This window comes from Salvelinus alpinus, chromosome 10 (assembly GCF_045679555.1).
Source record: "Salvelinus alpinus chromosome 10, SLU_Salpinus.1, whole genome shotgun sequence".
NCBI lineage: Eukaryota > Metazoa > Chordata > Actinopteri > Salmoniformes > Salmonidae > Salvelinus > Salvelinus alpinus.
The window spans coordinates 34,331,981-34,346,493 of NC_092095.1; the positions used below are offsets into that span (position 1 = coordinate 34,331,981).

The window sequence follows — 14,513 nt, forward strand, 5'->3', positions numbered from 1 at the left end:
TTCAGTATATCCCACACTCAGCAGGCTGTATAGAAAAACTCTCCTGGAACCACAGAATGACCGAATTACCGCAACCCCCATAAACACCACGAGAACTATAAACTAACAGTGACCACCGCGACGGTGGCCAAAACTACTCTTTCCCATAAGCTTGTACTATATATAGTATGACATCATCAGCAGTTAGCACCCAACAGCTGGCAGACATGTTTACATTTGGTTAGTTTTATTAGTGTTGTTTAGATGGAAGACGTGAGCTAAATGCGCTATAGCTAGCTAATGTTAGAATTGAGGTAGGAAGTTAGCTCTTTCACTTAGCTACTGGTTCACTTACATTCTCTCGGTCTCTGCTGGTGCTGCTGTCTGTTTAAGATGCTTTAGAAACCACATTGATGGTATGGACAGCATGCACTTTAAGAAGCAACATCTCGCTGAAGCCCTCCCACACATTTCTGCAACATTGAAGGTTCCCAAGAACACAGTGGCCTCCATCATTCTTAAATGGAAGAAGTTTGGAACCACCAAGACTTCCTAAAGCTGGCCGCCCTGCCTAACTGAGCATTCGGGGGAGAAGGGCCTTGGTCAGGGAGGTGACCAAGAACCTGATGGTCATTTAAACAGAGCTCCAGAGTTCCTCTGTGGAGATGGGAGAACCTTTCAGAAGGTAAACCATCTCTGCAGCACTCCACCAATCAGGCCTTTATGGTAGAGTCGCCAGACAGAAGCCACTCCTCAGTAAAAGGCACATGGTCTGATGAAACCAAGATTGAACCCTTTGGCCTGAATGCCAAGCATCATGTCTGGAGGAAACCTGGCACCATCCCTACGGTGAAGCATGTTGGTGGCGACATCATTGCTGTGGGGATGGATCCAAGATGGCGTAGCAGTAAGACGTGTTTGTTTTTGTCCCGTGTAAAAAAAAAAATTGTATACATTACAATATATTTCAGTCTCTTTTTTCCATTTTCAGATTAAATATACCTTCCTGCAACCCGCCTCACCCAATGTGGTATGGATCTGCTATTTTTTTTTAACCTTTAACTGGAACCTCCATCAGAGGCTAGCCATCAGTAGCTAGCCAGCTAATTAGCTACTAGCTATTTAGTCATTGTTAGCCACTGCTAGTGGTCTTTACCTTTAGCTCAGACGCCAGCCGCTTTAGCCCGGATAGCCCTGGATAATACCTGCCAGTCTGCACAGCGCGATATCAGCCCTGAGCATATCGGACTGCTTTTTACCGGATTCCTGCCGCAAGCTCTGGACCATTACACCGGCTCATCACAGCTAGCTAGCTGCTACCGAGTGGCTATTGTGGCTAACGCCCTTGTCCAGAAGCAAGCACCAGTTAGCCTCGAGCTAGCCTCAAGCTAGGCCCATCTCCCGGCTAACAAACGAAGTACACCAACTACAATACCTCTTTGCCAATTGGCCTGGACCCTTTGTTGACACGGAGCCCCGCCGATCCATCACGACTGGTCTGCTGGTCTGTTGACGTAATTCGGCCGATGTGCTCTCAACCGGGCAACTGCGTTGTGGATGTCGGTGAAGACCCATCTGCTAGCCCCGGCCGGCTAGCTTTCTGAACGCTGTGTCTCCCGCTCGCCTAGCGTAGTAACGACTACCGAATGGCTCCCTGTTTCATCTATTGCTGCTCATTGGACCCTATGATCACTCGGCTACACAGCTGATGCTTGCTGGACTGTTCATTAACACGGTAATTAATTTTGTTTATCTGTCGGCCCCAGCCTCGAACTCAGGCCCTGTGTGTAGCTAACTGACCCTCTCTGCCCATTTATCGCCATTTACCCGTTGTTGTTGTCTTAGCTGTTTACCTGTTGTTGTCTTACCCATTGTTGTCTTAGCTCTCCCAATAAACACCTGTGATTGCTTTATGCCTCTCTCTAATGTCAATATGCCTTGTATACTGTTGTTAAGCCCCTAGTCCCGCTCAACATGCCTCAGATAGCGCCTTTGTCCCACCACCCACACATACGGAGACCGCACCTAGCTTAACTTGCGTCTCCAGAGATGCAACCTCTCTCATCGTCACTCAATGCATAGGTTTACCTCCACTGTACTCGCACCCTACCATACCCTTGTCTGTACATTATGCCCTGAATCTATCCTACCACGCCCAGAAATCTGCTCCTTTAATTCTCTGTTCCCAACGCTCTAGACGACCAGTAATTATAGCCTTTAGCCGTACATTCATCCTACTCCTCCTTTGTTCCTCTGGTGATGTAGAGGTTAACCCAGGCCCTGTGTGTCCCCAGGTGCTCTCATTTGTCCTGGCTTAGGAAGGCCACCAAAAATTCTGAAATTTCCATCCCCAATTACAAAATTTTCCATCAAGATAGAACTGCTAAAGGGGGCGGAGTTGCAATCTACTGTAGAGATAGCCTGCAGAGTTCTGTCATACTATCCAGGTCTATGCCCAAACAGTTCGAGTTTCTACTTTTACAAATCCATCTCCAGAAATAAGTCCCTCGCTGTTGCCACTTGTTATAGACCCCCCTTCAGCTCCCAGCTGTGCCCTGAACACCATATGTGAATTGATTGCCCCCATCTATCGTCAGAGTTCGTACTGTTAGGTGACCTAAATTGGGATATGCTTAACACCCCGGCCATCCTACAATCTAAGGTAGATGCCCTCAATCTCACACAAATTATCAAGGAATCTACCAGGTACAATCCCACATCCGTAAACATGGGCACCCTCATAGATATCATCCTGACCAACTTGCTCTCTAAATACACCTCTGCTGTTTTGAACCAGGATCTCAGCGATCACTGCCTCATTGCCTGCGTCCGTTATGGGTCCGCGGTCAAACGACCACCCCTCATCACTGTCAAACGCTCCCTAAAACACTTCTGCGAGCAGGCCTTTCTAATCGACCTGACCTGTGTATCCTGGAAGGATATTGACCTCATCCCGTCAGTAGAGGATGCCTGGTTGTTCTTTAAAAGTTCTTTCCTCGCTATCTTAAATAAGCATGCCCCTTTCAAAAAATGTAGAACTAAGAACAGATATAGCCATTGGTTCACTCCAGACTTGACTGCCCTTGACCAGCACAAAAACATCCTGTGGTGTACTGCACTAGCATCGAAAAGTCCCCGCAATATGCAACTTTTCAGGGAAGTCAGGAACCAATATTCACAGGCAGTTAGGAAAGCAAAGGCTAGCTTTTTCAAACAGAAATTTGCATCATGCAACACTAATTCCAAAAAGCTTTGGGACACTGTAAAGTCCATGGAGAATAAGAGCACCTCCTCCCAGCTGCCCACTGCACTGAGGCTAGGAAACACTGTCATCACCAATAAATCCACGATAATCGAGAATTTCAATAAGCATTTCTATACGGCTGGACATGCTTTTCACCTGGCTACCCCAACCCCGGCCAACAGCTCTGCACACCCCGCAGCAACTGGCCCAAGCTCCCCCCCCCGCTTCTCCTTCACCCAAATCCAGACTGCTGATGTTCTGATAGAGCTGCAAAATCTGGATCTCTATCAGCTGGGCTAGACAATCTGGACCCTCTCTTCCTAAAATTATCCACTGCCATTGTTGCAACCCCTATTACTAGTCTGTTCAACCTCTCTTTCGTATCGTCTGAGATTCCTAAAGATTGGAAAGCGGCCGCGGTCATCCCCCTCTTCAAAGGGGGAGACACTCTAGACCCAAACTGTTACAGATCTATATCCATCCTGCCCTGCCTGTCTTCGAAAGCCAAGTGAACAAACAGATTACCGACCATTTCAAATCCTGCCGTACCTTCTCCGTTACGCAATCCGGTTTCCGAGCTGGTCATGGGTGCACCTCAGCCACGATCAAGGTCCTAAACGATATCATAACCTACATCGATAAAAGACAGTACTGTGCAGCCATCTTCATCGACCTGGCAAAGGCTTTTGACTCTGTCAATCACCATGTTCTTATCAGCAGACTCAACAGCCTTGGTTTCTCTAATGACTGCCTCGCCTGGTTCACCAACTACTTCTCAGAAGGAGTTCAGTGTGTCAAATCAGAGGCCCTGTTGTCCGGACCTCTGGCAGTCTCTATGGGGGTGCCACAAGGTTCAATTCTTGGGCTGACTCTTTTCTCTGTATATATCAATGATGTCTCTCTTTCTGCTGGTGATTCTTTGATCCACCTCTATGCAGACGACACCATTCTGTATACATCTGGCTCCTTCTTTGGACACTGTGTTAACAAACCTCTAAACGAGCTTCAATGCCATACAACACTCCTTCCGTGGCCTCCAACTGCTCTTAAATGCTAGTAAAACGAAATGCATGCTCTTCAACCGATCGCTGTCCGCACCCGCCTGCCCGACTAGCATCACTACTCTGGACAGCTCTGACTTAGAATATGTGGACAGCTATAAATACCTAGGTTTCTAGCTAGACTGTAAACTCTCCTTCCAGACACATATATTATATACAGTGGGGAGAACAAGTATTTGATACACTGCCGATTTTGCAGGTTTTCCTACTTACAAAGCATGTAGAGGTCTGTAATTTTTATCATAGATACACTTCAACTGTGAGAGACAGAATCTAAAACAAAAATCCAGAAAATCACATTGTATGATTTTTAAGTAATTCATTTGCATTTTATTGCATGACATAAGTATTTGATACATCAGAAAAGCAGAACTTAATATTGGGTACAGAAACCTTTGTTTGCAATTACAGAGATCATACGTTTCCTGTAGTTCTTGACCAGGTTTGTACACACTGCAGCAGGGATTTTGGCCCACTCCTCCATACAGACGTTCTCCAGATCCTTCAGGTTTCGGGGCTGTCGCTGGGCAATACGGACTTTCAGCTCCCTCCAAAGATTTTCTATTGGGTTCAGGTCTGGAGACTGGGTAGGCCACTCCAGGACCTTGAGATGCTTCTTACGGAGCAACTCCTTAGTTGCCCTGGCTGTGTGTTTCGGGTCGTTGTCATGCTGGAAGACCCAGCCACGACCCATCTCAATGCTCTTACTGAGGGAAGGAGGTTGTTGGCCAAGATCTCGCGATACATGGCCCCATCCATCCTCCCCTCAATACAGTGCAGCCGCCCTGTGCCCTTTGCAGAAAAGCATCCCCAAAGAATGATGTTTCCACCTCCATGCCTCACGGTTGGGATGGTGTTCTTGGGGTTGTACTCATCCTTCTTCTTCCTCCAAACACGGCGAGTGGAGTTTAGACCAAAAAGCTCTATTTTTGTCACATCAAACCACATGACCTTCTCCCATTCCTCCTCTGGATCATCCAGATGGTCATTGGCAAACTTCAGACGAACCTGGACATGCGCTGGCTTGAGCAGGGGGACCTTGCGTGCGCTGCAGGATTTTAATCCATGGCGGCGTAGTGTGTTACTAATGGTTTTCTTTGAGACTGTGGTCCCAGCTCTCTTCAGGTCATTGACCAGGTCCTGCCGTGTAGTTCTGGGCTGATCCCTCACCTTCCTCATGATCATTGATGCCCCACGAGGTGAAATCTTGCATGGAGCCCCAGACCGAGGGTGATTGACCGTCATCTTGAACTTCTTCCATTTTCTAATAATTGCGCCAACAGTTGTTTCCTTCTCACCAAGCTGCTTGCCTATTGTCCTGTAGCCCATCCCAGCCTTGTGCAGGTCTACAATTTCATCCCTGATGTCCTTACACAGCTCTCTGGTCTTGGCCATTGTGGAGAGGTTGGAGTCTGTTTGATTGAGTGTGTGGACAGGTGTCTTTTATACAGGTAACGAGTTCAAACATGTGCAGTTAATACAGGTAATGAGTGGAGAACAGGAGGGCTTCTTAAAGAAAAACTAACAGGTCTGTGAGAGCCGGAATTCTTACTGGTTGGTAGGTGATCAAATACTTATGTCATGCAATAAAATGCAAATTAATTACTTAAAAATCATACAATGTGATTTTCTGGATTTTTGTTTTAGATTCCGTCTCTCACAGTTGAAGTGTACCTATGATAAAAATGACAGACCTCTACATGCTTTGTAAGTAGGAAAACCTGCAAAATCGGCAGTGTATCAAATACTTGTTCTCCCCACTGTATATCCTCTCCTCTTTTGACCTCACCCTCTCACCTTCCCCCCCTACTCACAAGGCAGGCAATACGCTTGACCTCATCTTTACTAGATGCTGTTCTTCCACTAATCTCATTGCAACTCCCCTCCAAGTCTCCGACCACTACCTTGTATCCTTTTCCCTCTCGCTCTCATCCAACACTTCCCACACTGCCCCTACTCGGATGGTATCGCGCCGTCCCAACCTTCGCTCTCTCTCCCCCGCTACTCTCTCCTCTTCCATCCTATCATCTCTTCCCTCTGCTCAAACCTTCTCCAACCTATCTCCTGATTCTGCCTCCTCAACCCTCCTCTCCTCCCTTTCTGCATCCTTTGACTCTCTATGTCCCCTATCCTCCAGGCCGGCTCGGTCCTCCCCTCCTGCTCCGTGGCTCGACGACTCATTGCGAGCTCACAGAACAGGGCTCCGGGCAGCCGAGCGGAAATGGAGGAAAACTCGCCTCCCTGCGGACCTGGCATCCTTTCACTCCCTCCTCTCTACATTCTCCTCTTCTGTCTCTGCTGCTAAAGCCAATTTCTACCACTCTAAATTCCAAGCATCTGCCTCTAACCCTAGGAAGCTCTTTGCCAACTTCTCCTCCCTCCTGAATCCTCCTCCCCCTCCTCCCCCCTCCTCCCTCTCTGCTGATGACTTCGTCAACCATTTTGAAAAGAAGGTCGACGACATCCGATCCTCGTTTGCTAAGTCAAACGACACCGCTGGTTCTGCTCACACTGCCCTACCCTGTGCTTTGACCTCTTTCTCCCCTCTCTCTCCAGATGAAATCTCGCGTCTTGTGACGGCCGGCCGCCCAACAACCTGCCCGCTTGACCTTATCCCCTCCTCTCTTCTCCAGACCATTTGCGGAGACCTTCTCCCTTACCTCACCTCGCTCATCAACTCATCCTTGACCGCTGGCTACGTCCCTTCCGTCTTCAAGAGAGCGAGAGTTGCACCCCTTCTGAAAAAACCTACACTCGATCCCTCTGATGTCAACAACTACAGACCAGTATCCCTTCTTTCTTTTCTCTCCAAAACTCTTGAACGTGCCGTCCTTGGCCAGCTCTCCTGCTATCTCTCTCAGAATGACCTTCTTGATCCAAATCAGTCAGGTTTCAAGACTAGTCATTCAACTGAGACTGCTCTTCTCTGTGTCACGGAGGCGCTTCGCACTGCTAAAGCTAACTCTCTCTCCTCTGCTCTCATCCTTCTAGACCTATCGGCTGCCTTTGATACTGTGAACCATCAGATCCTCCTCTCCACCCTCTCCGAGCTGGGCATCTCCGGCGCGGCCCACGCTTGGATTGCGTCCTACCTGACAGGTCGCTCCTACCAGGTGGCGTGGCGAGAATCTGTCTCCGCACCACGTGCTCTCACCACTGGTGTCCCCCAGGGCTCTGTTCTAGGCCCTCTCCTATTCTCGCTATACACCAAGTCACTTGGCTCTGTCATATCCTCACATGGTCTCTCCTATCATTGCTATGCAGACGACACACAATTAATCTTCTCCTTTCCCCCCTCTGATAACCAGGTGGTGAATCGCATCTCTGCATGTCTGGCAGACATATCAGTGTGGATGACGGATCACCACCTCAAGCTGAACCTCGGCAAGACGGAGCTGCTCTTCCTCCCGGGGAAGGACTGCCCGTTCCATGATCTCGCCATCACGGTTGACAACTCCATTGTGTCCTCCTCCCAGAGTGCTAAGAACCTTGGCGTGATCCTGGACAACACCCTGTCGTTCTCAACTAACATCAAGGCGGTGACCCGTTCCTGTAGGTTCATGCTCTACAACATTCGTAGAGTACGACCCTGCCTCACGCAGGAAGCGGCGCAGGTCCTAATCCAGGCACTTGTCATCTCCCGTCTGGATTACTGCAACTCGCTGTTGGCTGGGCTCCCTGCCTGTGCCATTAAACCCCTACAACTCATCCAGAACGCCGCAGCCCGTCTGGTGTTCAACTTTCCCAAGTTCTCTCACGTCACCCCGCTCCTCCGCTCTCTCCACTGGCTTCCAGTTGAAGCTCGCATCCGTTACAAGACCATGGTGCTTGCCTACGGAGCTGTGAGGGGAACGGCACCTCCGTACCTTCAGGCTCTGATCAGGCCCTACACCCAAACAAGGGCACTGCGTTCATCCACCTCTGGCCTGCTCGCCTCCCTACCTCTGAGGAAGTACAGTTCCCGCTCAGCCCAGTCAAAACTGTTCGCTGCTCTGGCACCCCAATGGTGGAACAAACTCCCTCACGACGCCAGGTCAGCGGAGTCAATCACCACCTTCCGGAGACACCTGAAACCCCACCTCTTTAAGGAATACCTAGGATAGGATAAAGTAATCCTTCTAACCCCCCCCCCCCCCCTTAAAAGAGTTAGATGCACTATTGTAAAGTGGTTGTTCCACTGGATATCATAAGGTGAATGCACCAATTTGTAAGTCGCTCTGGATAAGAGCGTCTGCTAAATGACTTAAATGTAATGTAAATGTAATATATTAAGCATCTCCAATCCAAAGTTAAATCTAGAATCGACTTCCTATTTCGCAACAAAGCCTCCTTCACTCATGCTGCCAAACATACCCTTGTAAAACTGACTATCCTACTGATCCTTGACTTCGGTGATGTCATTTACAAAATAGCCTCCAACACTCTACTCAGCAAATTGGATGCAGTCTATCACAGTGCCATCCATTTTGTCTGAAACGCCCCATATACTACCCACCACTGCGACCTGTATTTCTAAAAACCAGTTTTTGCTTTGTCATTATGAGGTATTGTGTGTAGATTGATGAGGGGGGAAAAACGATTTAATCAATTTTAGCGTAAGGCTGTAACGTAACAAAATGTGAAAAAAGTCAAGGGGTATGAATACTTTCCGAATGCACTCTATATTACAGTTTCGCCTAATAGGAATACACAACAGATTACAAACTAATTATTGTGTTTTTAGCCAAGAAAAGCCTCTTTGGATATGTAGCTCACGTCTTTTATATCTAACCACGTGTCATTTTGTTCAGTTACATTGGCTTCTTTATTATTCATCTCACCTCCAGTTTGGCTGCAAATTTGCAGCAGTTAAATATTTCCCCACAACGGTTATAAATACAGTGCTTTGTCACAAGTAATGGGCTTAGAACCATAAATAATACCCCACGATTAAACGGAAACCATGGATACAGGATGAAACATGACAGAAACAGGTTCTTGTAAATCTTCCCGTCCCCTGAATCAAATTTGGGTTAATAAGTGATCATAGGTTTGACCTGTATTCACCTGGTCAGTCTATGTCATGGAAAGAGCAGGTGTTCTTAAGGTGTTGTACACTCAGTGTATCTCCAAAGGGACACACATGCATGCACACATACACACACACATATATACATACACTTACACACACAAACACACTTTGCTTAGGTAGATGTCAGTGGATGCTCGTGTACTTTTGTGTGAGTTGAAAGGGATTTTGATGTCTTGTCTTTTTGGATGATTGTGAGTGGGTGGGTGGGTGGGTGGGTGGGCATGTGTGTGTGGAACACGCTGCTCCAAATTAATCATTTTGACCCGTTCCAGTGATTTTCTTAGTTCTTTTGTCTGGGGCTCTGGAGAGGAACTGAATGGGTGTCTTTCTGGCTGCTGGTTCCTCAGTGTGGATCTCTCTATGCCTGTGTCCCAAATGCAACCCGATTCCCTACATAATGCATTACTAAAAGTAGTGCACTATGTAGGGAATAGGGTGGCATTTGGTACGCAGCCTGGATCTCTCTGTCAGTCACAACTCATGTTGCTGGAGTCGATCCAGGAGATAGGCGTCTTTATTAGCGAAGGCTACAAGGGGAAGGGACATTTTATTTTTTACCCCATTCATTCACAAGATACTAGGGCCAGGCCATAGACTTGATACCTCCTCCAAAACAGAACCGTATGGTTTTATTTCAAACATATACAACTCAGTCACTATAGTGTATAGTAGTAGTTCTCAAACCTCTCCTGTAGGGGATCCTTGCCACTCCGTGTGTAACAGTATAACTTTAGTACGTCCCCTCGCCCCGACACGGGCGCGAACCAGGGACCCTCTGCACACATCAACAACTGACACCCACGAAGCGTCGTTACCCATCGCTCCACAAAAGCCGCGGCCCTTGCAGAGCAAGGGGAAACCCTACTTAAGTCTCAGAGCAAGTGACGTAACTGATTGAAATGCTAGTAGCGCGTACCCGCTAACTAGCTAGCCATTTCACATCCGTTACACTCACCCCCCTTTCAACCTCCTCCTTTTCCGCAGCAACCAGTGATCCGGGTCACGGCACCAATGTAACAGTATAACTTTAGTACGTCCCCTCGCCCCGACACGGGCGCGAACCAGGGACCCTCTGCACACATCAACAACTGACACCCACGAAGCGTCGTTACCCATCGCTCCACAAAAGCCGCGGCCCTTGCAGAGCAAGGGGAAACCCTACTTAAGTCTCAGAGCAAGTGACGTAACTGATTGAAATGCTAGTAGCGCGTACCCGCTAACTAGCTAGCCATTTCACATCCGTTACACGTGTATTTGATTTATTGCAGAGCTAGCACACCTGATACAACTTGTCAGCTAATCATCGACCCTTGACTAGGTGAATCAGGTGAGCTAGATCAGGGCTACAACAAATTGTGAATAGTCTGGGGGTTCCAGAGCAGAGGTTTGAGAACCAAGTACAACAGAGGAACTAAGCATGACCTTCCTGTACATTTATGTAGCCTGACTAATATCAAACTCAAAGTAGACAGCTTGCGTTGTACCATGCGGTCTGGATTGCCAGGCTACCATAGACCTGCTATCTGTTCTAAAACACAGCCTGATGGTCCTACTGTATTTCGAACAGATACAACTCACAGGCGGCACTATAGTCCACAGTATCCAAGTGCAACAGAGGAACTATGCATGAACTTCCTGTACATGTCTGTATATTCTGTTTTTCAAGTTTTCCAATGTTTGCGAGTAACTGTTCTTACTCAAAGAAATGAGAAGAGAGGCCTTTTTTTTTCAATATCCAGCCAGAACCCATCTGAAAATTGGACTATTTTATTTAATCGTGTTTCCAATACTTCTCATATAAAAGCCAGAATTTAATTTCAGTCCAATTAAGAGATAGAGTCTACGGCTCAATATTGATCTAAATAACTCTACGCTCCCATTGGTTCTCATCACTTCATGGTCCAATCAAAATCCTCTCTGCCATAACAACATAATGTACTTACTCTTATGGAGGATGAAGACTTGATTTAAGGGTAGCTCTCTTTAGTGCACAGTGATTTCCCATGAGTGGAGCTTTATGAAAAACGTGCACGGGATAGATATCATGTCTGTAAGTGCCTGCATGTGTACAAGACATAACATAGAGCTCTGTCTGAATCACGAAGACTGCGTCTCAAATAGCACCCTATTCCCTATATACAGTGCCTTCAGAAAGTATTCACACCCCTTGACTCATTGACTTTTGTTGTGTTACAGCCTGAATTTAAAATGGAATAAATTATGAATTTTCTCACTGACCTACACACAATACCCCATAATCTCAAAGTGGAATGAAAAGCTGATGAAAAAATGAAAAGCTGAAATGTCTTGGGTCAATAACTAATCAACACCTTTGTTATGGCAAGCCTAAATAAGTTCAGGACTAAACATTTGCTTACACGTCACATAATAGGTTGCATGAACTCACTCTGTGTGCAATAATAGTGTTGAACATGATTTGTGAATGACTACCTCATCTCTGTACCCCACACATACAATTATATGTAAGGTCCCTCAGTCGAGCAGTGAATTACAAGCACAGAATCAACCACAAAGACCACAGAGGTTGCCTTGCAAAGAAGGGCACCTATTGGTAGAATGGTAAACATAAAAAAAGCAGACAATAAATATTTCTTTAAGCATGGTGAAGTTCTTAATTACATTTTGGATGGTGTATCAATGGTGCCGTAGAGGAAGGCAGATGTTTTATGTGTCCTCAACCTTTTGTGTTTTTTGTTTGTTTATTTTCTTTGTTTGTAACTTTATTTTTTTACTTATTTTGTTCCTAATGTTGCCGCTACCGTCTCTTATGACCGAAAATAACTTCTAGACATCAGGACTGTGATTATTCACCATGGACTAGCAGAATAATTTTTTACTTTCACAACTCTAACGAGCCCGACGCAAAGGATATACTGCTTTCTCGGGAACAGACCCAGATCCCCGCGATTTGCGTGAAGATGAGGCGGAGAAAAAGGGGCCAAAGGGCGGGCCGCCTTCTGAGAATTCGTAGGCGATCGAATAAACCCCCACTTCCCTCCATTCTGCTAGCAAACGTGCAATCTTTGGAGAATAAAATTTACGAGCTACGCGGAAGATTAAACTACCAACGGGACATTAAAAACGGTAACATCTTATGCTTCATGGAGTCGTGGCTGAACGACAACACTATCAACATACAGCTGGCTGGTTACATGCTATACCGGCAGGATAGAACAGCGGCGTCTGGTAAGACAAGGAGCGGCGGACTATATATTTTTGTAAATAACAGCTGGTACACTATCTAAGGAAGTCTCGAGCTATTGGTCGCCTGAGGTAGAGTATCTCATGATAAGCTGTGGACCACACTATCTACCTAGAGTTTTCATCTGTATTTTACGTAGCTGTTTACATACCACCACAGTCAGAGTGAGCTGTATTCCACCATAAACAAACAAGAAAATGTTCACCCAGAGGCAGAGCTCCTAGTAGCCGGGGACTTTAATGCAGGGAAACCTGAATCCGTTTTACCAAATTTCTATCGGCATGTTAAATGCGCAACCAGAGGGGGAAAAAAACTCTGGACCACCTATATTCCACACACAGAGACGCATGCAAAGCTCTCCCTCGCCCTCCATTTGGCAAATCTGACCATAATTCTATCCTCCTGATTCCTGCTTACAAGCAGAAATTAAAGCAGGAGGCACCAGTGACTAGATCAATAAAAAAGTGGTCGGATGAAGCAGATGCTAAGCTACAGGACTGTTTTGCTAGCACAGACTGGAATATGTTCTGGGATTCCTCCAATGGCATTGAGGAGTACACCACATCAGTCATTGGCTTCATCAATAAGTGCATCGATGACGTCGTCCCCACAGTGACCGTACTTACATACCCTAACCAGAAGCCATGGATTACAAGATGCATCCACACTGAGCTAAAGGCTAGAGCTGCTGCTTTCAATAAGCGGGACTCTAACCCGGAAGCTTATGAGAAATCCCGCTATGCCCTCCGACGAACCCTCAAACAGGCAAAGCATCAATACAGGACTAAGATCGAATTGTACTACACCGGCTCTGACGCTCGTTGGATGTGGCAGGGCTTGCAAACCATTACAGACTACAAAGGGAAGCACAGCCGAGAGCTGCCCAATGACACGAGCCAACCAGACGAGCTAAACGAATTCTATGCTCGCTTCGAGGCAAATAACACTGTAACATGCATGAGAGCACCAGCTGTTCCTGAAGACTGTGTGATCACGCTCTCCGCAGCCGATGTGCCTAAATGACTACCGACCCGTAGCACTCACGTCTGTAGCCATTAAGTGCTTTGAAAGGCTGGTCATGGCTCACATCAACACCATTATCCCAGAAACCCTAGACCCACTCAATTTGCATACCGCCCCAACAGATCCACAGATGATGCAATCTCTGTTGCACTCCACACTGCCCTTTCCCACCTGGACTAAAGGAACACCTATGTGAGAATGCTATTCATTGACTACAGCTCAGCGTTCAACACCTTAGTGCCCTCAAAGCTCTACAGAGTATTTTGTGTAGATCGTTGACAAAAAATTACAAATAAATCAATTTTAATCCAACTTTGTAACACAACAAAATTTGAAAAAGTCAAGGGGTGTGAATACTTTCTGAAGTCACTGTAGTGCACTACTTTTGACCAGGGCCTATAGTAGGGCACTATATAGGGGATAAGATTCCATTTGGGACACTGTCTGAAAGGCCTCTACACTGTCCCTAGTCCACATTGTGTACTGCTACCAGTAATAGCATTGTCTTGTCATGTGATATGTGTATTCCTTCCTTTCTATGTTCTTTATCTGCTTTCATTCCCAGACCCAGATAACAGTGTTCCTCTGTCCCCAGTCCTTCTGTGCCCCCCCTCCTCCTTTACCTGTGTCAGTGGGGAGTGTATTGATGAGGGCAAGGTGTGTGACTTCACCCCACATTGTCCTGGCGGGGAGGATGAAGCCAGCTGCCGTAAGAACCCTGTTGCCAAAAATGCCAAGTAACAAACACACCAAACTCCAAATCCCATAAACAACCCTGGGCGTATCCCAGGTGCTGTGCTCAAGCTTATGTCTTTTTGTAGTTTCAATTATCATCATTTTTTCTGCTACAGTTGTAGGCTATATCAGTAATGATCACGTTTGATCCTTCAGGTTTTTGACGTTTGATGTAAG

General features: G+C 46.7%; 1 protein-coding gene across 1 annotated transcript in view; it reads left to right on the forward strand.

Moving 5' to 3' along the window:
• malrd1 (MAM and LDL receptor class A domain containing 1) overlaps positions 1-14,513 on the forward strand; it is a 130,610-nt gene that overhangs the window by 19,662 nt on the left and 96,435 nt on the right. Inside the window, exon 6 of the mRNA XM_071329042.1 lies at positions 14,173-14,310. Coding sequence (XP_071185143.1) covers positions 14,173-14,310 — 138 coding nt within the window. The remainder of the gene's footprint in view (positions 1-14,172; positions 14,311-14,513) is intronic.